This window comes from Oryctolagus cuniculus, chromosome 9, assembly GCF_051225735.1.
Source record: "Oryctolagus cuniculus isolate XC-2025 breed Fujian yellow rabbit chromosome 9, ASM5122573v1, whole genome shotgun sequence".
NCBI classification, from domain to species: Eukaryota; Metazoa; Chordata; class Mammalia; order Lagomorpha; family Leporidae; genus Oryctolagus; species Oryctolagus cuniculus.
Genome location: NC_142875.1, coordinates 118,834,119 through 118,858,055, shown reverse-complemented (window position 1 = coordinate 118,858,055; position 23,937 = coordinate 118,834,119). Strand labels below are relative to the sequence as shown.

Here is a 23,937-nt window from a genome sequence, read left to right as displayed (position 1 = left end):
CCTTGCTCATCCATTTCCGTCCAGATTTAGAACACAGAATCAGCATCTTTCCTGTCAGAATCTCTAGTGAAGAGGGAGAAATTACCAGAAGGAAAAACAAAGGGGCAAAATGAAATCATGTGGACACAAACTCCATTTTGGTCTCTTTATAGTTTTGCTTTGGAACACACAAAATGCAAATCCAAGCCAAGTTAGTCTCACACTCCTTATTCTTTCCTTTCAGATTTTTTACCCTTCATGAAAAGTCTCTCCTGCAATCCAGTTTACATGCTTTTCATAGTTTTAAGTGTGATGGAGTTCAATGCATTTGTTAATATGTTCTCCTTCATGCCGAAATACATGGAGCAACAATATGGAAAATCAACTTCAGAAGCCATCTTTTTAATTGGTATGTCTGCTTTTCATTGCACCAGGAGCACAGTCCTACCCTCTGCCTCTTGAACTGGTGACAGTGTGACAATGATTTAGAAAATTTCTAATTTCTAGTGTATTTCTGCCTCTGGTGTATTTTTTGCCTACACTCTTCAGGGAAATCAAGTGTAGGGAAAAGCAGCCAGAAATATCCTGACTTTTTGTCTTCTGCTTTCTCTCCAGTCACAATGCAAATTCATTATGTTGGAAATCTTGGGGAATGCAAAAATCAGGCACAATTTTCAGATAGGCAACCCATTAATTAAAAAGGAATACAGAGGTAACTCTTCACGGTTCTGTATTCCTTTCTCAGATTTTACTTTTTGGGCTCCAGTTCATGGGTTCCGAGTTTCTCAGTTCCCGGTCCCCCTGGTGGTTTCTGTGGTTTCTGCAGCCACATACATCCTGCTTTTCCTATGACCACACTAACCACAACTGTTCTATACTACCGTGCTCCTGCGTTTGGTTTGGTTTGTTTCTGCAATCCTTTCACCAGTTGGAAAAGCCAATATACCAAGCTAACTGTACCCAGTTATGCAGATTGCTTGAGGGAGATTCCGGTACCCGGGAACCCCATTAGACAGATTAAATCAGAATCTACCAGATGGGACTCCGGAATGGATTTTTAAGCAGCTATCCCAAGACCTTGACTTAGTGAATCAGTTGCTGGCTTTATTCAAATGCAACCTAGATCTGCCTTTTTTCTTTTTCTTTTTTTCTTGGTAGAGTTTGAGAAAACAAGACTCTGGTCAGGAGTAGCAAGATTAAAAATGTGAATGCCATTGACAGCAAAAAGCTCAGCAGAGGGACCGCCTGAAGGTTTTGAGCTGAATCAAATTCTTGACACCTAGAGTGAGAATAAAGAACACACACACACACACACACACACACCTCTATCCTACAGAAGAAGCAACAAATTACTGGTGAACTTTGTCTTGACATTCCTACCTGGGTCCTATGGAAAGAGATCTTCATCCTGATCCCTGCCTACTGGAATGTATAACCTACTGCGATTAATTACATGAATGATAATAGTGACAGCCTTCAAAAGTATACTTCAGCAATATGAGGCATTTCAGAATCTCCCTGTATGCAATGTGTAACTGAGATTAACATTAAAACAACCTCCTTTACTGTGTGTAGGACCTAAATAGTTGCTTATGTAAGATGTAAGATATGTATGGCTTAGGTAAGACATATTAGATAAAATATGTTAACATATCTATTCTTTTGCTAAGCCACTTTGTGAATCATATTTTAATTGCATTTTATAGGTATTTATAACTTACCTCCAATATGTTTTGGATATATAGCTGGTGGTTTACTTATGAAGAAATTCAAGATTACTGTCAAACAAGCTGCCCATATAGGATTCTGGTTAACTTTATCTGAGTATTTATTATACTTTTTATGTTTTCTCATGACCTGTGATAATTCTTCAGTTGCTGGCTTAACTACCTCTTATGAAGGGTATGTTTTTTTCTAATAAATGTCATATAGTTTCAACAAGCAGTTAATAGTATATTTTATCTATTGGTTATACATGCTCAGATTATTTGCTTATTGGAGTTATGGCACTGATCTATGGTCTTTCTGTATTTTTCCTCCATTTCTCATTTGTAACTCAATTTACCCATGTTCAAAGCTTATTAAAGAGGTTGAGAACATATCAGAGGGTGAGTTCATGATTTTATGTATGTGTGTATGTGTGTGTGTGTGTGTTTGCATGTGTGTATGTAATTGTCTTTGTGATATTCTAGTGGACCTTAAAGATTCTATAAAGTAAAAAGCTATAGTTTTTGGCCACTAGGATATGTTATCCACATGTTTAATACTGCCATAAATAGATCATATTAAGAGTTTACTATGGGGCGGGCACCGCGGCTCAATAGGCTAATCCTCCACCTAGCGGCGCCGGCACACCAGGTTCTAGTCCTGGTCAGGGCTCCGGATTCTGTCCCGGTTGCCCCTCTTCCAGGCCAGCTCTCTGCTGTGGCCAGGGAGTGCAGAGGAGGATGGCCCAAGTCCTTGGGCCCTGCACCCCCTGGGAGACCAGGATAAGTACCTGGCTCCTGCCATCGGATCAGCGCGGTGTGCCAGCCGCAGCGCACCAGCCGTGGTGGCCATTGGAGGGTGAACCACTGGCAAAAGGAAGACCTTTCTCTCTGCTTCTCTCTCTCTCACTATCCACTCTCCCTGTCAAAAAAAAAAAAAAAAAAAAGAGTTTACTATGAGATCTCAATAGTCTTTGTTTTACCATAACTGACTCTTAGTACATGATAAACATGTAAATTCATACACAGTATTTCATTTGTATAGATGTGTCCAAAATATGGAACAGTTTTAAATTTTGTATTTTTGAGCATCATTTGGGTTTACAGAAAGATTTTTCATAGTGATTTAAAAAGTTTTAAAAATGCGTTATAGAGCATATTTAGATGATCAAATTGTTAGTTAAAATGAAATAAAGGACATTCTAAGATATAACTTTGAGATCATTGGGACTTACAAGACTGTAATAATTTCTGATTTGAGCCTTACAAATTCCATTTAAGACAGACGTAATTATTTCTATTTGACAGATGAAGAAATTGAGGTTCAGAGACAAAGGGAGTTCATGCTGAACTTCTTCAACCATATCAATATGGAAACATGAATTTTAAAGTTGGAGAGAAGCTTATAGATTGTCTCCCTGTCCATTCATGCTGTTTCCCAAAGAGAATGTGTGGAGAGCCACAGTGAACTAGTCACATGGTTAGGACTTGAATTCAGTCGCTAGCTTCCCTCCCGTGCTTTTTGAATAGTATCATGAGAGCTGGGTTACTTTTATTGCTGGAAGACCACGTGTGTTTACTCAGAGTTTTGTTTCTAGCTACATGTGCTGTCTATTTTATAAAAGGAACTTGGAGATTCTTGGAGATTTGGATGCTGAAATTAGCTCTCTTGTTATTTTCCACAGATGGATCAATCATGGCAATTAGTTTCCACCCTTAATCTTGTAGTTCTTCGAAATACATCATTGCCAGAGCGGCTATTTGGTCACCAAAGCAGCTCTTAAACCAGAGCTGTAGACAAGAAACCATGCACTGCTAGTTGGAAGATTTCTGTTTTTATTTTGGGGGTGGCAAGGAAATGTAATTTGGGACTGAGATTAAAAAAAGCTTGAATATTTTTCAATATTCACGGTGCTATTTTAAATCATTTCAGAATTCCAAAAGATTTATATGTGGGAAATAACATCTTTGCTGACTGTAATAAGGATTGCAACTGCCCAGCTACAATTTGGGACCCTGTGTGTGGAGACAATGGCTTGTCATACATGTCAGCCTGCCTTGCTGGCTGTGAGTCATCCATCGGAACAGGAATCAACATGGTAACATATCCTACTGCTTGTATTCTCTGTCACTCCCCTATCCCAGGTTGACTGAGATACAACAAAGTCCTGAGTATTTCATATGTGCCATGTGATGATTTGATGTATGTGTACATTATGAAGTGATTACCACAAATTAATTTTGTTGGTGCCCTGCCTTGGCACTTTCCAAACAAGAACTGGATTTGATAAAAGTAAAATTAGTCTTTCCTCAAAACCAGATGAGCTGTTTTGTGGGCAACATGTTAAGATTTATATGCTCAATTCATGATTTTTATTTCCTAGGTCATATGTAAAACCTTCATGATGTTTGAGCATTGACCAGTATTTAAAACCAGTTTAGATTATTATGCAAATAGCCTCAGTTAAAAATACCCTGGAGTCAAATCTTTTTATCATTGAGATAAAATTAGTGGTTTTAATCTCAATTATCCAGCAAATTACTTTGCTATTTATTTTATTTCTCCTGTGCACATTCTGTACTTTTCATATTTTTCAAATTCTGATACTACTGTAAAATGATAGAATTGGGCCTATTTTCTTATTTTTAAAATATCATACTATTTATAATATTGGCTGGTGATCAAAGTAAAATTTAAACTCTGATTTGTAGGAGGACCTGGAAACATACAACAATTCAAAAAGGGTTGCTTCATTTTCAACATGAACTATATTTCTGGAACAGTTTATTTGTAGGCATATATTTCAACTGAGCACACTGCAACAGGTTTTGTCGTACTTTTGTTGTCACAAAACAGTATGTGTTTAAAAGCAGTGTACTTTTTGATAGTGGAGCTTTCACAAATTTGCTCCATATTCTTAGAAAAAAATACAGTTTTGGGGAAACACATTTTTATGTTTTGTTTTATCCTATAATCCTGACAGACAAAATAAAGACTGGGCATAGAAACAAGCATTTGGCTCAGTAGTTAAGCTACTGAGGGGGATGCCCACACTGTAAGAACTAGATTCGAGTCCTGGCACCCCTAGCATGTGCAGCTTCCTTTCGATGTGTACTATGCGAGGCAGCAGACGCTGGTTCAAATACATGTGTACGTTTCACCCATGTGGGAGACCTGGGTTGAGTTGCAGGTCCCTGGCTTCAGCCAGGCCCAGCCCTGGTTGGTGTGGATATTTGGGGAGTGAACCAGCAGGTGGAAGACTGCTCCCTGTCTTTCTGCCTCTCTCTGTCCCTATGTTTTTCAAACTAAATTTTAAAAGTTTAAAAAACAGAAGAAAAGGAATCAGCAGTTTCCATCTTGATCAACTGGCTATCTACAATATTGTTGAGATTTGGGTTCAAGAGTTTCCACCCTTGAATAAGATGATGTATTATTTTTTGGCAGGTATTTGAAAATTGTAGCTGCATTCAACCACCAGGAAATTTCTCTGCAGTCCTTGGTCTGTGTAAGAAAGGACATGAGTGCTCCATGATGCTCCAGTACTTTTTAATCGTGTCAGCCATTAGCAGTTTCATTTATTCCTTAGCTGCCATACCTGGGTATATGGTCCTCCTGAGGTACAAGATTTATTTTCTTTATTTAGATTTCTTTCTGGTCACTTATTGAGGAAACTTTGCTAGGAAAGCTACTTGGAGCTCAGAGTATCTAAGAACTAACTCAGTGTCCTGATGCATGAGAGGACTTCACCAAGGTCATGAAAAAATGGGATTCAAAGACAATATGAATTTCCCATTTTTCATGAACATTTAGAAGAACCTTCAAACCCTTCATTAAGGCTTTTGCACTGAGCACCACTGAAATTTACAAAATTTTAGCCGGCAACATAAATGCTCATGTGTGGGCATTTTCCTCCCTATCTCCTTTATTAGCGTTAACTGAGTGGATCTCTCCTATGTAACACAAGAGACAGACTTACAGTTAGTGCAAGCCATGCACAGCAGTCACATGTAAGTTATGCATGCCAATGCAATTTGCTTGCATGGCACAATTATCTTTCCCTGTTGTCACCTTTCTTTTAACTTTTTCCATAGTATCAGCACCTGCGAGGTCCATAGAGTAGTACTTATCATGTCTGCTTTACACGGTATCATCTATAAATGAAATCCTAAATTTTTTTTTGTACTGAAATCCAACAATTTTCTTAAGGCTTGTGTGTTTAGGGGTGTGTATGTGTGCATGTGTGTGTAAAGTCATATCTAGAAAATGTGGTTTTTAAAATAAAAACATTCTTGATTTCTAAAAATAATGTCTTACATTTTATCCTACAAGACATAAATACCTTTTATCTTGAGCTCCCTTCTACTAGTTTATTCCTCAAATGCCTACTACAGATGGAGTCAGTCCCAGGCTAGGAGCTAGGAGATGGTAATATAATTCACATCTCCCATGTGGGTGACAGGAACCCAGTTATTTGAGCCGTCCCTTCTGCATCCCAGAGCCTACTCAAGATTCAGAACCAAGAAATGAATTCAGGCACTCTGATGTGAGACTCGGGCATGTTAACCATTAGACAAACAATCAATCCTCAAGTCTGTGTTTATATGTGGTACAAAAGATAGATACCCAGTGTTCTTTTTCTCCATATAATGATGTTTTTCTAATACCATAGCCTATATAATAGAACTTTTCCTCATTGCTTTGTGATATCATCTTCATCACATCCAGGTTTTTGTTTCAGAGTTACTCTGTTCCACAGATCTGTTTGTTTTCTCTCACACAGTGTTACACTGATTCTTGTACTTGGGCCTTGCAGATGTTAGCATCTATTTCAAGTGTAGTAACTCCACACTCACCCACCCCATTATCTTTACTCTTTCTTGATTCTTTTCTTTCCAAATTGGTTTATGTCTCCATGGATCTTTTATTGACATATGAATTTTGATTGATTTTGCGTGGATTCCATAGAATGATTGGAGAAAATCTGACACCAAATATTTTGTTAAATTTTCCTGTGTATCCTTGACTAATGTTTTGAAGTTTTTCCATAAAGCTGATATATCTTTGGTTGCTTCCTAGGTTTTTTATATATATATATATATGTGTGTGTGTGTGTGAGTGTGTGTATGTATACATATATACATATATAAATACATACAAACATATGTAAGTATATATACAAAATATATCCACATATATAAGTATATATACATATATAAATATATATACACACATATAGTAGACATATATATAAATACATATATACACACATATATAAGTATACATGTATTTATCTGGGCTGTCTTCAAAAAGTTCATGGAAAATGCATACCTTAAAAAACTATGTATGATTTAACTTTTTTAAGTATATGAAAGAAATGGTTTATTGATGTCAATTATCTCCTCCTCATTTATAAGAAGATCACACTACTATAAAAATTATCTATGGATTTGAGGTGGAGGATTTCAAAATTTTTTGTACCAAAATAATCTCAAGCTTTTAATTCCTTTTTTTGTCGATTTTTTAAAGTTTCCTCTTTTATACTCTGAGAAAAACACTGTTTTTCTACTCTGATAGCAGATGTGTGGGGTTTTTTTCAACATCAACTAATTCATTACCAGTTGAGTTCAATTCTGGCACTATCCTCTTGGAGTTAGTATGATATCCCACACATTAAGAGCTCAGTCCCATAAGACAGTCCCTACTTCAGATGCCAGACACAAGTCCAGATCCTCTGGACTTCTGACCTCCTGGCTATAAACTGGGGTTCCTCTACTTAACTAAGTTGTCAGAACTCGTGGAAATATTATACTTACCTTTACTGGATTATTATGAAGGACAACATGCAATCCAGGTCCTGCGCATGGGGCTTCTGTCCTCATGGACTTGGAGATTCCCCTTCCAGTGGGGGATCTTTCAACAACCAGAAGTCCATTGAATCTCCTGAAAGAGATTTTGTAGAGCTTAGTCTCCAGCATTCCCCTTCAATGTATACTAGCATATGTATACATTTGTGATTGTAAATTAATCTGTATTAGTTGTACATATAGTTAAAGTTATATTTGTATTGACTGCACATATATTTGTGCTTGTAAATGGTGCCATTTGGTAGTATTATCTAATGCATATGTGTATGTGTGTGCCATTTTCTTTTATTTTTATAATTATATAAGTGATAATTACATATTACACTAAATTAAAGCTTCAATTTAAAATAACAATAAAATTATATATATAAGTGTAATTATAAAATCTTATGCCATTTTGTATGGATATATATATATATATACAGATGTACATATGTGCATATTTGTGCTGGCATTTTCTCATATTTTCCAGTTGATTTTTGGTGGCTTAGAGAAATGTTGACTTTTTAAAACTTGTATTTTACCCAGCATTCTTTTTAATTTGTTCCAATAATTTGCTTAGTTTGTTATTTTTTCTATGTAGATTTTTATATACTAATATGAAGAGTTTATTTCTTCTAAACATTATACATCTTAAACTTTAGAATTTTTCTTATAGCATTAACTATGATCTCCAACAACTATATTAAACAATAGTGTGATAGCAAATATTCTGTTTTTTTCTAAGCATAATGAAAATCATATGAAATTTGTCTTTATTATGCTTGTTTTAGATTTTAATATATAAATTTCATCTACTAAGTTCTTAATAATAAATATATATATGGCACTTTATAAGATATTTTTCTTCATCTAGGATACACACATTAATTTTTAAAAAAAGATTTATTATTTGTTTTGTTGTTGTTGTTTATTTGAAATGCAGAGTGATAGAGAGAGAGGGACAGAGACAGAGACAGATCTTTCCCCAATGGTTCATTTAATAAATGCTCATATCACCTGGAGGTGGGCAAGGCTGAAGCAGAGCCCAGAACTCCTTCTAGGTCTCACATATGGGCAGCAGGGACCCAACAGCCTGGGCCATTATCTCCTGCCCTCTCAGGCACATTAGCAGGGAGCTGGATGGGAAGCGGAGTAGCTGGGATACAGATCAACTCTCCCTTAAGGCTAGATGCATCCCAAGTGGTGACCTAAGCAGTGGCACTAAAACCCCTTCGCTTATATACAATTTTGCTATTCAAGAATGCAGCTTGGTGAAATAAACTGATTGATATATATTCTTACAGATATATTGGTTTATTTGAAAGGCAAAGTTACAGGGAGAGAGGGCAAGACAGAGAAAGAGCAAAACCTCCATCTGTTGCTTACTCCCAAATGGTTGCAATGACCAGGCTGAAGCCAGGAGCCAGGAGTTTCTTCCAGGTCTCCCATGTGGGTGCAGGGGCCCAAGTATCTGGGCCTTTAGCAGGAAGCTGGATAGGAAGTGGAGCAGGCATTGGCAGATTAACCCATTAAGCCACTACACTGGCCTCTAAGTGATTGACATTTTGGTATTGAACTCTATTTGAATACCTGAGAAAATACCACTTATTCACAACATATTTTATACATGATTTTGTTCATGTAAATATTTTATTTAAAATAGCTATATTTATGTTGATAAGAAAATACATTACTTTCTACTTTGAATAACTCTAGGCCCCCAAAATGAATTGGTAAATATTTATTTTTTTGATTTCTCTAATTACATTGTTATATACTTTTATATTAAATATCTGTTTGTTGAAAATTTGTAAATTCACCCATAAATTTATTTGTATTTTGGATTTATTTGGATATTGTGATTTAATTGTTATTATTGTTAATTATTTTCATTTACTTAGTGTTATTGTCTATTCACGCTTTCTGTTTCTGCTTATACATGTTGCTTACATGTTAGTCTATAGGTATTTATAATATTTTTATCATTCTCATATTCTCTTATGAATCTAAAGGTGTTTTCCCTTTTTTATTCTGTATTTCATTTGAATTTTTCTTTTTTGATCAATGTCACAGGAAGATTGTCTATCTGTCATTTTTTCAAACATTATTTATTTGAGAGTTAAAGAGAGGCACACATACACAGAGAGAGAGAGAAAGAGGGAGAGAGGGAGAGAGGGGGAGAGGGAGAGAGGGAGAGGGAGAGAGAGAGAGAAAGAGGGAGAGGGAGAGGTAGGGGGGATAGAGAGATCTTTCATCTGCTGACTCACCCTCTAGATGGCTGTAATGGCTGGGACTGGGCCAGGTAGAAGTCAGGAGCCAAGAGCTTTTTCTAGGTCTCCCACATGGGTGGCAGGGCTTCAGGCACTTGGGCCATCTTCTGCTGCTTTTTCCAATTCATCTACTACAAATCCAGCTTTCTACTAATGATCACTCTAGGAGGTAGCAGGTGATGGCTCAAGTACATGGGTCCCTGTCACCCATGTGGGGCACCTGGATGGAGTTCTAGAATCCTGGCTTTGGCCTGACTTAGCACTGGTTGTTGCAGGTGTTTGGTGAATGAACCAGTGGATGGAAGATCTCTCCATGTCTCTGCCTTTGAAATAAATGATAAGGAAGGAAGGAAGGTAGGAAGAAAGGATGGATCAGTTTTAGGTTCTGTTAATCTTTATAACATGGATTTCTGATTTTCATCCTGTGCTTTTTTTTCTCCTTTTGGGCTTGCTCTATTGTTCTTTGGTCAACTATTTAACACTTAGATTGCTTTTTTATTTTGAGCATTGTGCTTTTATTATTATCAGGACCTAATATTTAATTCTTTCAGTATTTTCTTTTACAGAATTTTGTGTATTATAATTGCAAAACTGGTTTCTTCTGGCTTATAGCATACCTGTTATATTTGTTTCCATCTCTTTTTCTCCAATCTTCAATCTCTTCATAAACAAGTTACTAGATCTGATTTTTTAAAGCCAGGAGTGGTGAGTTTAATCTATTTACATTTATTATAATTATTGAGAACTATTATTATACCTTTTATTTTTAAAATTCCCATTGTGTACACTGGATTATTTCCCTTGCTACTTTGAAAGCTATACTTTTAAGAGGGCCAGTGTTGTGGTGCAGTGGGTTAACACCCTGGCCTGAAGTGCTGGCATCCCATATGGATGCCAGTTTTAGTCCTGGCTGCTCCTTATCTGATCCAGCTCTCTGCTATGGCCTGGGAAAGCTGTAGAAGATGGCCCAAGTCCTTGGGCCCTTGCACCCATGTGGGAGGCCTGGAAGAAGCTCCTGGCTCCTGGCTTCAGATCAGCACAGCTCCAGCCATTGTGGCCAGTTGGGGAGTGAACCATCAGATGGACTTCTCTCTCTGCCTCTCCTCTCTCTCTGTAACTCTGACTTTCAACTAAATAAATAAATCTTTTTTAAAAAAGGAAAGCTACACTTTTAAAATAATTAACCTGTTGTTGAAGTTCTTAACTACATTTATGTTATTAAAAATATTTCAGTAGTAATATATATTCCCTAATAAGACAAGTATTTAATGACAAGTAATGCTCTGTTTGTGTCTCTTCTCTCCTCCTCATCTCTTGTCAAGATCATATTAGAGGGTTTAGCACATGAATATTTTTATAGATATATCTGTTCTCTAGAACTGTGAATATTCCTAGAACTGTGAATATTCCTACCATGATGATGGAAGGATGCTTGTTTGCCATTTTTGAAGAACTACTTTATTAATTTCTGTCAGAATTTTCTTACTCTTTTTAAAGATTTATTTGTTTACTTGAAAAGCAGATTATGGAGAAAGAGAAGGAGATACAAAGTTTGGGGGAAGTTCTTGCATCTGCTGGTTCACTCCCCAGATGGCTGGAAGAGTGGCAAGGCTGGGCCAGACAGAAGCCAGGAGCCTGGAGCTGCATCTTGGTCTCCCACAGGGGTGCAAAGGCCCAAACACTTGGGCCATCTTCCACTGCTTTCCCAGGAACATTAACAGGGGGCTAGATTTGAAGCAGAGCAAAAGGGACTTAAACCACTGCCCATACTGGATGCCAGCACTACAGGTGATGGCTTAACCTGTGACACCACAGCACTGGCCTTCTGTCAGAATTTTCACCATAAAACATTCAATTTTCCTTTCTGATCCCTGGTTTCTAGAAATGGATGCTCTGATTAATATCAAGCAATAAAATATCTTGAACAGTTTGCTATTAATAAGAGCTATTAAAAGTTCATGTTTTTGTGAGATCATAAAATACTATGTTAAAGATAGGGAAGAAAGAATAATTCTTCAGCAAAACTTTAAATGCATTCTTTTCTGTATTCAAAGGTGACTACGAGGGTCATGCTAGGTTTCCTGGATTTTTTTCCTTTCTCAGTAAAATTACTAATGGTGTTTAACAAGTTCTCTGTCAGACGGTGTCTCGATCAACTGCGTCTCACTTTCTAAATTTGTAAATAAGTCCATCCAGGAAAGTACCTGTTCCAAGAAAATACCAATAAAATGCAGCTGTTTCTATGTATGGCAACCTTTTGAGAAGAAAGCTGCTTTCATTTTCCCAGCTTTCAATTAATCGAGGAGGTGGAAGGAACAGGGAGAGTTCACAGAGGAAAATTCCCAAGCGGGTTGCCATATGATGCTGGAATGAGTGAGACACCATTGTGGTTGGTATTTCCATTTATAGTTACATTCAGGCAAGAGTGACAAGATGAGAAGTTTTTGGAGAGAATGGAAGATTATCTTTGTAACTATTGAATTCTACCCCATCATTTAAAATGGTTTGCTTTGGCTTTTTTCTATCACTTTCTTCTGATTTTACCTATCCTTCTGACATTTATTTATGTGAAGTCCTAGTATTGCTTCATTTTGTGAATCTGGATATGACTAGAGCTGCATTGCTCTTGCTTTGAGCTGAACGGTCAATCATTAGAGTCTGGAACCACTGCCCTCAATAGGAGGGTATTGGAACAGAAACAGATTTTTTTGAAACATTTGTTCTTTACTGTCTGTCTGATAGAATATGAAAAGTGGTGAGTTAAAAACCAATAGCCAGACATGAGGTTCCTATGTGTCAGCTACAAGTTAGATAACCAAGACCTGGGTAAATTGTCTAAGGCTCAATGTGTGTTACTAGCATACAAATAGCCCTTTAAAGAAATAATGGTAGGTTTTAAATTTTTTCCATTTGTTTACAGATTTATTTGTCTTGTAGGTGTATCAGTTCTGAAGAGAAGTCTCTTGGTGTGGGGCTCCATGCATTTTGCACAAGAATATTTGGTAAAAATAGATATTTTTTCCAACATCACATCAGACCGGTATTAAATTAAGCAAATGAAATAATTGTTTAGCATAACAGTGTTGGAAAAATCCCTTCTGTTTGTAATGAGCACTTTGCAATCTGTATGAAAATGGCATGCTTAAAGAGATAGGCAGTTTCTCCTGTACTTCAAAGGCCCTATCTGATCCTAATCCTACTTTTTATCTATTAGAAGACTCATAAAGAAAACGAACAGGAAATGATTTGAGAATGTGTACTCAGTCTACTCCCCAAACGCTTAAGAAAACCTTTAAAGTGCAGAACCTTTAATTCAATATTTTACTCTATGAGTGATTTCCCATTTTATTCATCGGATTACTTAGCCTTTATAATTTGGAAACATTATGGTAAAAAACTGTAATTTCTAAAATACACTTTAGAGTATTAGAATTTTATCTTGATGAACTTTGTTGTACAAATAAGGAAAACTGAAATGTTTCCATTTGAAAGAATATATCTTAATTATTGCCATGTTGACGGTTTCTTCTGTCTGTCTGTAATTGTAGCTGGCATTCCTGCACCAATATATTTTGGAGCTTTGATTGACTCCACGTGCTTACAGTGGGGAACCCTGAAATGTGGTGAGCCGGGGGCATGCCGATTTTATGATTCCATTTACTTCAGGTAACGATAACCCTTCCTTAGAACCGCTTCTAAGCACAGATGGTACAGAAAATGGTACCATTCATTGCTAAGATTTCTTTGTCAGTGACAAGTACACCTTGGGCTCTGCTTTCAGATTAGACATGACACTAAGCCTCCACTCCTTACTCACCTGCTAGACTTTTGTTTCCCCATTTTCTCTCAAGTGCTTGATAAATGTAAGCAGGGCTGGCTTCCCTGTTTAGCCTTTCAGAGTTATTAAACTGTGAGCCAGCAGTACACCGCTGGAGGTACTGGGTGTATGCAAGCTACCTAACCAGAAGACATTGCTCTCCAGAGTTTCTTCCTTTCAACCTACATCTTTGCATCACCTTGCTAGTCTGAAGCCTCACTTCCTCTCACCCCCTGCCTCTGTTCTCCTGTGTACTTGTTGTCTTTTCACCAAATTTTGCTGAAGAAATACTATTCATGTCTCCTAATGCCTTATTTTCTATTAATTTAGATATGATTTTGTGCAAAACTCTTTTCTTTTGCTATCCTATTTTCTTTTAATAATTCGGACAATTAAATTTTGTTTAAATTGGGTAAGAAAATATTTCATTTACTGACAACAGTTTAGCATTGTTTAGAACCTTCAAAGATTTTTCTCTTTTTTTGAAAAGCCCATTTTACAAAACATTTATTATTCATTTTCATTTTATTTGCAAGGCAGAGTTGTAAGCAGAGAGAGAGAAAGATCTTTCATCTGCTGGTTCACTCCTCAATTGCCTGAACAGCTGGGGTGGGGTTCTGCTGAAGCCAGGAACCAGGAACTCAGTATGCAATTTACAAAATTAGTACAGTCTTAATACTCCTACTGGATGAGCTCAGCACATGAAAAGATCGTACGGTGATATAAATATACATGAAAACTCTACGTAAAATTAACAAATTGAATCTAATAATGTATAAAAATCACTAATGGAGTTTATTTTAGAAATGCAAGGATGGGCTGGCGCCGTGGCTCAATAGGCTAATCCTCCACCTAACGGCACTGGCACACCGGGTTCTAGTCCCAGTAGGGGCGCCGGATTCTTTCCCGGTTGCCCCTCTTCCAGGCCAGCTCTCTGTTGTGGCCCGGGAAGGCAGTGGAGGATGGCCCGAGTACTTGGGCCCTGCACCCCATGGGAGACCAGGATAAGTACCTGGCTCCTGCCATCGGATCAGCGCGGTGCGCCGGCCGCAGAGCTGGCCATTGGAGGGTGAACCAATGGCAAAGGAAGACCTTTCTCTCTGTCTCTCTCTCACTGTCCACTCTGCCTGTCAAAAAAAAAAAAAAAAAAAAAAAGAAAGAAAAAGGAAATGCAAGGATGGATGAATATATAAAACAATCTACTGGTATAACACACCCTATGAATATAGGAAATGTGAAAAAACTAAATGCAGAAAAGTGATTCATAATAAAAAAAAAATTGAGTGGACTAAGAGTAGAGAAGAAAAGCTTCCTTAACCTGATGAAGGTCACTGAAAATGACACACAAGGTTTCTATCAGTTAATGGAGATTCTACAGAGGCACGCTTATCCAATACTGAAATAAATCTAACACCGTCAGCATTAAATTTAAGTTACAGGTTCTATTCAGTTCAGGCAGTCATAATAAAATCAATGACAAAGGATTAGAAAAAAAGGTAAATTTAGATTTTCTGCATGGAACCCTTCTCCAATTTTTTTAACAAAATTGGAATTAAAAGAGCTCAACAGAGCTATTTATGTAAGCTTGACATGTAAAACACTAGCTGTTCAGCGCGCCAGCCGCGGCGGCCATTGGAGGGTGAACCAACGGCAAAGGAAGACCTTTCTCTCTGTCTCTCTCTCTCTCACTGTCCACTCTGCCTGTCAAAAAAAAAACAAAAAACAAACAAACAAAAAAAACAAAAAAACACTAGCTGTTATTGTCCTTAAAGGAATAAAATGTCAATAAAGATATAAAAATTTGCTTGTACTAACAATATGGCCTATGTAAGATTTAATACGTTTAAATATTTTTTTTTAAACTAGATACATTTACCTCGGATTGCCAGCAGCTCTGCGGGGATTGAGCATTTTTCCAGCCATATGGATCCTGGTTCTTTTGCGGAACCGTCGGCTGCCCGGTGAAACTGCTCCTCCAGGAACTGAACTTGAGACTAAGGATACAGAGAAGCAAAATGAGTTGAAAGACGTCCACCAAAATTCCAAGATTTCAAATGATGATGAATTAAAAACTAAACTGTAATGTACTATTTGATCATCCCTCTCAGATTGGGAGAATGTACTGTACAACTTAGTTGTTTTAAAAATCAATAGAGGTACTACAGGTAACTTTTTCTTGTCTTTAAGAACCTCAAAAATGTTTTGTACTCATGATAAAAATGTTTGCTGATAGTATTTCTGAAATAACAAAATCGCATTTGAGATTTTGCCAAGGGGAAAATTTATTGCAGCCTCCTAACCAGAATTTTAGACCAGCTTCATGTTAATGTTAAAACAGCAATTCTCTCTTAACTCTCACAAAGTAAGGGTATATTTCCTATATCACCTTTCAAAATAGTTTGAAAATTTACTGTATAAAATTTACTTAAATCTTGAGTTTGTGCTTTGATATAGAGACACTCAGAAATGGAAATTTTCATTCTGTTTATATGAACACTTAAATATTTTATTCAAATTTATCACTTCTAACAGATGTTATCTTTTTCTGTGAGAACATCTACGTTATATTATTCTGTTTAGGAATTGTTCTTTGACTCTTCATCTTCATTCCTGACACATCTTTGAAACAGATGACTCAGTGATGTGCCATTTCTTGCTTTCAGCTGTCTCCCTTAATACTCATATCCTATGATTTGCTCATTTTGTCCAGAGAATTGAGTAATTAATCAGGTAATTAAAAATCTTGTAGAAAAGACTGTTGGAACTATTTTTTTTAAAGCAGTTCATATCTGTCAGTGATGTCATTCTGAAAAGTAAATGCTGAGTCTAGGAATAAAAGGACAATATTAGGAAAACAGTCTTTAGCAACTTGTTGTAGTTTCAGATGTTGTCAAAGGGTGACATTCCCACATTCAGGGGAAGACCCCATGGACCAATGTTTGTGACACCTCTTGGGGCCTAAGTTAGAACACAGATACTAATTTTCCACAAATCATCTTAAAGAATGAAAAAGTATTTGAAAACCATGAAATGGAGATGAATAGAATTCAAGGGGCACATTAAAAACTATTTTGTACCTTATGAGTGCAGTCACAGAAGGGAACGTTTTTAGTGGTACAAGAAAATGTACTGGTAATATAGGACTTCTCGTTTGAGAGTCCTATCCTAGAATGCTGTGAGAGACAGTGAACACCTGTTGTAGAAGGTCGCAGGAGAAGCAGATTTTTCCTGGTGTGTGTGATTTTCTTGGTGTGTATTTTTTCTTAGTGTGTAATTTCTTAGCAATTCTTCGTGGTGAAGAAATGCTCACTGATGAATCTCAGATTTTAGAGGATTTTGGTGATGGTGGACTGAGATCCAGAGATCACAGTGAATGTGCACATTTTGGGGAACAGGAATCTGAGACAAAAACTGAAGAGTAGAAGGCAAAGGGAAATCAGACTTAGGGAAAGCAGAAGGGAGCTGTAAGATGACATGGAACTCTGGGACTTGTAGGTGAATGACACACACAGGAACAAAGGACGTAATGAGATTAGTGTGAGTAAAGCTGTGACAGAACCAGGCAGGTGGGGACTGGGCTCCTCTGGGTCTCCTCTGTCACGGAGGCAAGCTGAGAAGCAGAACTGGTGGCCTTTTGCCACTCCTATTGATCGATTTGAGGTTATCAGAGGAAGCTGGGCCTTACTTTGCACATAGCTCACCCAGAGGCCCTGGCAGACATAGCTTTGGACTCATGCCTGAAGTTCTTTCTTACCACTCATGGGAGGGATGGCATTTGACTCTGGGAACAAACAGTTCTGTCTTGACTCTGCTCAGTGAGGGAGAAGCAGCCAGAGAAAGGGGTGTTGAGTGCTTTGGGTTCCCCCAGGATCTCTTCCGCTGGCACCCAAGAGGCCTAGAAAGATCAGTTCTTATTCTGGGAACTTTTACAGCTCTCATGCGGGAAGAGATGATGGCATGGCAGGCAGAGTTGGAGAACAGGATTGGGAGAACAGGTCATGAGAAGTCTAGGGTCATGAATTTTCTCATTTAATATTTTTGGGAGTCTGTAGTTAATGGAATTAGAATAACCAATTTTATAGAAATTTTGAAAGTTAACTTCAGAAAAAAAACACACAGAAAATTTAAAAAGAAATGCAAAAAGAAGGAAAAACCACCCCTCATGCATGCTGGCTAGCAGTTGTGTTTTAAAACTTGTTAAGTGAATATTAAATTGTATATGCATTTTTTTTAAAGATTTATTTATTTGTTCCAAAGTCAGAGTTACACAGAAAGAGGAGAGGCAGAGAGAGAGAGAGAGGTCTTCCATCCGATGGTTCACTCCCCAGATGGCCGCAATGGCTGGAGCTACGCCAGTCCGAAGCCAGGAGCCAGAATCTTCTTCCGGGTCTGCCATGCGGGTGCAGGGGCCCAAGAACTTGGGCCATCTTCTACTGCTTTCCCAGGCCATAGCAGAGAGCTGGATTGGAAGAGGAGCAGCCGGGACTAGAACCGGCACCCATATGGGATGCCAGTGCTTCAGGCCAGGGCGTTAACCCACTGTACCACAGGGCTGGTCCCTTGTATATGCATATTAACATTATGGAGTTCACCATCAGATCAATAAAAACTAGAACCAGGGGCTGGCATTGTGGCACAGCAGGTAAAGCTGCCACCTACAACGCTGGCATTCCATGTTTGTGCTGGTTTGTGTCCTGGCTGCTCCACTTCCAATCCAGTTCCCCGCTAATGGCTTGGGAAAAGCACTGGAAGATGGCTCTAGTGTTTGGGCCCCTGCCACCCATGTGGGAGACCCAGCTGCAGCTCTTGGGTTTGGCCTGGCCCAGCCCTGGACATTGCAGCCATTTGGGGAGTGAACCAGAGGATGAAATATATATCTCTGTGTCTGTCTCCCTCTCTCTTTCTCTCTCTCGCTCTTTCAAAGTAAATAAATAAATCTTAAAAAAAAAAAAAAAAAAAAAAAAACTAGAATTGCTACTCAGTGGTTTCCTCTGGGACACTGGACTTACCATGAAGAGGATCAAAGAACAACGCATTTGTCTTTCTTTTCTTTGGTTCTTTTTTTTTCACCTGTAAAAATAAAACACAATTAAAAATATTTTATAAAGGTTATATGTGAGTAAAAACAATAGTACTAAATAAGATAATGTAGTTCATAGAAGGGGAAGAAGACATGTTGAGGATTACCAACAGGTGTTTGTGGAACTACTGTTTTCTTATGTATTTGATTCTTGAGGATATGTGTGTTGGTGAGAGGGGTGAAAACTAGTACGTCATAAACCACAGAATTCGAGTAGAATGTAACCTGGTATCATTTTATTAGAGTGAATGAATATACCCAGCAAACAATTATAGATTACTAAATAAAAGTGCTTGGTAATTTCAACACTATGGGTATGTAGTAAGTTACTAACTGGAGTTTTTGGGATAAGCTTCTAATGCAAGTCTTGGTGAGAAATCATGGCTATGGATTAATGAGGACAAAGAAAAAACCCCACTCCTTATTGAATAACTAATAAAGTCAAATAACAGAATATCCCATTTGTTGTTGGCTGTGGTTAGAAATAACTGTCTAGGCCAATGAGATATTGGCTGGGGTTTCTTAATTGGGAAAGGGATTTCTTTCTGAAATAAATAGACAAAGCTTTCTGAGAGGACACATTGCCCATTTTCCTTTTCCCTGCCTGAACTGTGCATGTTTGACCTCAAGGAGTTAGGGGAGGGAGAGATGGAGGGAGGGAAGGAGAGTATTATGAATATTTTCTTGGAGTTGTACCTGTGGAATGCATATTGATAAGCAATATTTATTGATAATGATATATTCTCTTTATATTAATAAACAATAAAAAAGAATTCAAATTTGTAAGGCAAAGAAAAGAAAAAGATGTCAGTGACACGAGCATTCAGAAATCCTAAAAACTACACACAAAATAGCAAAAAATCAATAAGTTAATCTAAGCAAGTGGACTGGATAAAAGGGCAACATAGAAAATCAAGCATGGTCTTCATATTTCAGTAGCAGTTAGAATGCAGTGTTATTATTACATTCTGCTGTGCTTGGGATATGGTTTGAGGGTGCTCCCCAAAGGGTCCAGTGTTAGAAGCCTGGTCCCTTGTATGGTGATGTGAAAAGTGATGAGGAATCTTTCAAAGACAGGCATTAGCGGGAGGTGTTTAAGCCACTGGGGTAACTGCCCTTGGATGAGGTTAATGCAGTTTTCATGATAACCCAGTGAGTTCTCACAGGAAGGATCGCTATGGAAGAACAAGCCTGGTCCCTTGCCTGGCTCAGAGGTCCAGTCTCACCCTGTGGTCTCTCCCTCTCACACACACTGCCACCACGCAGCCAGGTCCCATGATGTGACAGCCAAGGAGCCCATCACAGGAGCTAGAGCCATGCTGTTGGGTCTTTCTGCCTCCAAAGCTGTGAGTTGAATAAACTTCTCTTGTTTTTAAAGTGCCCAGCCTCAGACACTTTTTACAGAGAAAGAAAATGGAATAATACACATTCAACTTAGTGTAGCATAAAAAAATTTCCTCATTTAAATCCAAGAAACCAATCTCCCAACAGGTGTCCCAAACATCTACCCTCGAACTACAGAAATGTTATTCAGAGAAATTAAGACCCATAACATGTTCATTGGCTGAAAGACTTAACATTGTAAGGATGCTGATTCTTGTAAAATTCATCTACAAGTTCAACAAAATCCCAACCAAACTACTAGCATCTTTTGAAATGTGAGAGAGAGAGAAAGAGAGAGAGAGAGAGAGATCGAGAGAGAGAGATCATCCATGCTCTGGTTCATTCGCCAAATGGTTAAAACAGCTAAGGCTGAAAGGCTGAGCAGGCTGAAGTCAGGAACCAGGAGCTCCATCCTGGGTTCCCATAGGGGCTGCATGGGCCCAAGCACTTGGGCCATCTTCCACTGCTTTCCCAGGTGCATTAGCAGGGAGCTGGGTCAGAAGTGGAGCCGCAGGGACGCACATCTGTACTCCAAAATGCAATGCCAACACGCCAAGTGCTGGCTTACCCTGCTGAGCCACAGTGCTGGCCCCAAGTCTTTGCTATTTTTGTATGTCAACTTGATGGGTCATGGTACCTAGATTTTTAGTTAAATGCTGTTCTAGATGTTTTTGTGAAGGTTTCCATTTTTTTTTGTTATATTAACATTCAAATTAGTAGACACTTACCCTCTACATGAAAGGTCTTAATAAAGACTGAACTTTCCAGACCTCGTGCCAGCTGACTTCCTCTGCACCAGAATGCAGCACTGACCCTTCCTCAGGTCTACATTCTGCATGGCTGCCTGCATTTATGTGTGTATATGAGGGTGCCTGAGAAATCTCATGACAATTTTGCATTATCCTGTAATGCAGTTTTTTCATGAACTTCTCAAAGTCTCCCATATACTATTTTTTAAAGCTTTTATTTATTTATTCGAGATCTAGAGTTACAGACAGTGAGAAGGAGAGACAGAAATAAAAGTTTTCATCCACTGGTTCATCCCCAAATGGCCGCAATGGCCAGAGCTGAGCTGATCTGAAGCCAGGAGCCAGGAGCCAGGAGCTTCTTCTGGGTCTCCCATGTAGGTGAGGGGCCCAAGTGCTTGGGCCATCTTCTACTGCTTCTACTGCTTTCCCAGACCATAGCAGAGAGCTGGATCTGAAGAGGAGCAGCTGGGACTAGAACTGGTGCCCATATGGGATGTGGGTGTCGCAGGCATAGGATTAATCCACTGTGCCCTAGCACTGGCTATATACAATTATCTGTTAGTTCTATTTCTCTGTAGAATCCTAATTTGAGGATACCTCAAAAATTTTTAAGAAAATAGAATTTTAAAGATAAGTTTATTGGATGTAAAATAAGTTTGAAATCTATGAATACAAGGATGCTTAGAAAGTTCATGGACAATGTATATTATGACAAAATTATACATGAAATGTCTCACTCACACCTCAAGTAAGAGAAACACTGGGTAAAATGTGTGACTTATGACTTTCCTTGAATCCATCAACGAAATGAAATTTTGGGCAAAGTGTTAGCTGGGACTCTGGATGAAACCAGTTCTCAAAGGGAAACACAAAAGCGGACATTTGCTTACTTCGGGAATGCTGTGGTTTAGATGTGGTTTATTCTCTAGGAGATTTTGTATGTGGGAAGCTTGGTCCCCAATGTGGAGGAATTAAGAGGCTTTGGCACCTTTAAGAAGCAGGGTTTATGCTGCCTGCAGAGGGGATGAGGTCGTTCTCCTGGGACCTGCTTAGCTCTCGTGAGGCTGGCTTGTTAGTTAACACAAAGAGCAAACCTGATCCTGTATTGCTCTGGATTGCGGTCTCTTCATGGATCTCTCCCACAAGCACTGTGGTTCCACCTGCCACGGAGCACCCCCAGGGCTGAGCAGATGCAGCTCCCAGTCTTGGACTTTGAGCCTCTAGAACTGTGAGCTAAATCAGCCTCTTTCCTTTAAATTATTCTGCTAGGAGTATTTTGTTACAGCAACAAAAACGGAGTAATTACAGGACAGAAGCCAATTTACACTGTAATAGTCAAATCACTTAGCTAGGATGTTTTTCAAAGTTTTGTTTGTTTTATTTTATGGGGGGGGGAAGAGAGGGGAGAGAAGGGGAAGAGAGTGGGGGGGGAGAAGGGGAAAGGGGGGAGAGAGAGAGAGAGAGAGAGAGGGAGGGAGGGAGGGAAGAGGGAGGGAGGGAGAGAGTGCTCCTAGTAGTTCACTCTGCAAATGCCTTTACCAACCAGGGTTGAGCGAGGCTGAAGCTAGGATTCTAGAACTCATTGGATCTCCCATACGGGTGGCAAGAACCCGACTACTTGAGCTGTCACTGTTGCTTCCCAGGGTGTGCACTAACAGGAAACAGGATCAAGAGTAGAGTTAGGACTCAAAGTCAGGCACTCTGATATGGGACACAGGTGTCCTAACAGGTGGCTTAACTGCTTTCACAAATGCCTGTCCCTCCAAATTTGTAATAAATTACCAAAGACAAAGTATGTGTTGGCAGAAGAGGATGAAACCCCTGAAGGCTGGAGATGTTATGGCTTCAGTTTTGCAGTTGGTTTACCCAGGAGCCCAGGCAGGCACCTTCAGGAAAGATTGGTGAAAATCTCCCAAGAAACCTACAGGTCCCAGCTGGGCTGGGAAAACAGCAAACACTGCTCAAGCTCTGCTCAAGACCCATGTCTGTCTTCTCCTCCAGGGAGACAAAGTCTTCATCTCCAGTATGGAAGTAAAACGGGAGCTATGGCTTGAAGCTGGGCATTTGGCTAAGAAGTGAACTTGGCTTGGGATGCCCTCACCTACATCAGAGTGCCCGGGTTCCAGTCCCGGCTCAGCTCCGGATTCCAGCTTCCTGCTAATATGCACCCTGGGAAGCAGCAAGAGATGGTCCACGGACTTGAGTCCCTTCCACTCCTGTGGGAGACTCAGTTTGAGTTCCTACCTCCTGGTCTCAGCCTGGTACAGCCCATCTAATGTGGGCATTTGGGACTGAACCAGTGGGTGGGAGATTTGTGTCTCTCTACTTCAGATAAAGAAACATTTATAAACTCTATGCATTGAAGGTACCGGTGAAAATGCCTTTAGCTGGGAAGGGAAGCAAGATAGAAAAGCTTCACTCTGGGAGGAGGATCAGGTCGACCTCAATTCCCAGGTTCTCAGAGCTGGAGACCGAGCGTAGTCGGCACAGCAGAGAACCCCCTCCCCCACACCCTCCCCATACTGATACTCCTCTAGTAAAAACGACCTTGGGATATATCTGGAAATGTTGAAGAGACAGGTCATTCCTGGATGATAGGGCGGAGGGAACAACCAAACCTGCACAGCAAGCAGACCCTACACAGGAGGTTTTCCTGGAGGAATTTGAGGCCCTTGATGCTCCCAAGGGAACCCCAGTGACAACAAACTTCAAAGCCCTGTCCCACTTCTGACACTCCCTCCTTACCCCCTCTATACACACACAGGCCGAGCAGAAGGGAGATGTGTTTCTCTCTGTGTATGAATACTGACTGCTGTATCAGCATACTGCATTTATGGCCCTCACTGAAAAATTCATAAACATATAAAAGCAATTTTAATAAAAGTCTTAATACAATCATCAGAAGCAAGCCTTAGAGATGGCATAAAAGTTCGAAGTATCACACAAGTGAACACTACTAATGCATGTGTGTCAAAGGAGCATTTTCATAAATACTTTGAGTCATTATTGTTAATATTGATCCTAAACAAATTAGTGAATAGTTCTGGCATTTATAATCTCACTTTTCTATGACCTCTCCATTTCTACTCCTATCAAAAACCTGAGG

The 23,937-nt window shown here is 39.0% G+C and overlaps 1 protein-coding gene across 18 annotated transcripts in view; it reads left to right on the top strand.

Annotated features, from left to right (window-relative positions):
- Nucleotides 1-18,584, top strand: part of SLCO1A2 (solute carrier organic anion transporter family member 1A2) — a 98,381-nt gene extending 79,797 nt beyond the window's left edge. For 17 of the 18 annotated variants that reach the window (XM_008259561.5, XM_051850843.3, XM_089303917.1 and 14 more), the window contains 7 exons: nucleotides 224-388; nucleotides 1,686-1,881; nucleotides 3,619-3,784; nucleotides 5,131-5,303; nucleotides 12,740-12,804; nucleotides 13,351-13,468; nucleotides 15,486-18,584. In XM_008259561.5, the coding sequence (XP_008257783.1) occupies nucleotides 224-388; nucleotides 1,686-1,881; nucleotides 3,619-3,784; nucleotides 5,131-5,303; nucleotides 12,740-12,804; nucleotides 13,351-13,468; nucleotides 15,486-15,702 (1,100 nt within the window). In that variant the 3' untranslated portion in view covers nucleotides 15,703-18,584. Of the gene's footprint in view, nucleotides 1-223; nucleotides 389-1,137; nucleotides 1,661-1,685; nucleotides 1,882-3,618; nucleotides 3,785-5,130; nucleotides 5,304-12,739; nucleotides 12,805-13,350; nucleotides 13,469-15,485 lie in introns of those variants that run through there. The other variant, XM_089303921.1, reaches the window with a different exon arrangement.
- Nucleotides 18,585-23,937: the final 5,353 nt, after the last annotated feature.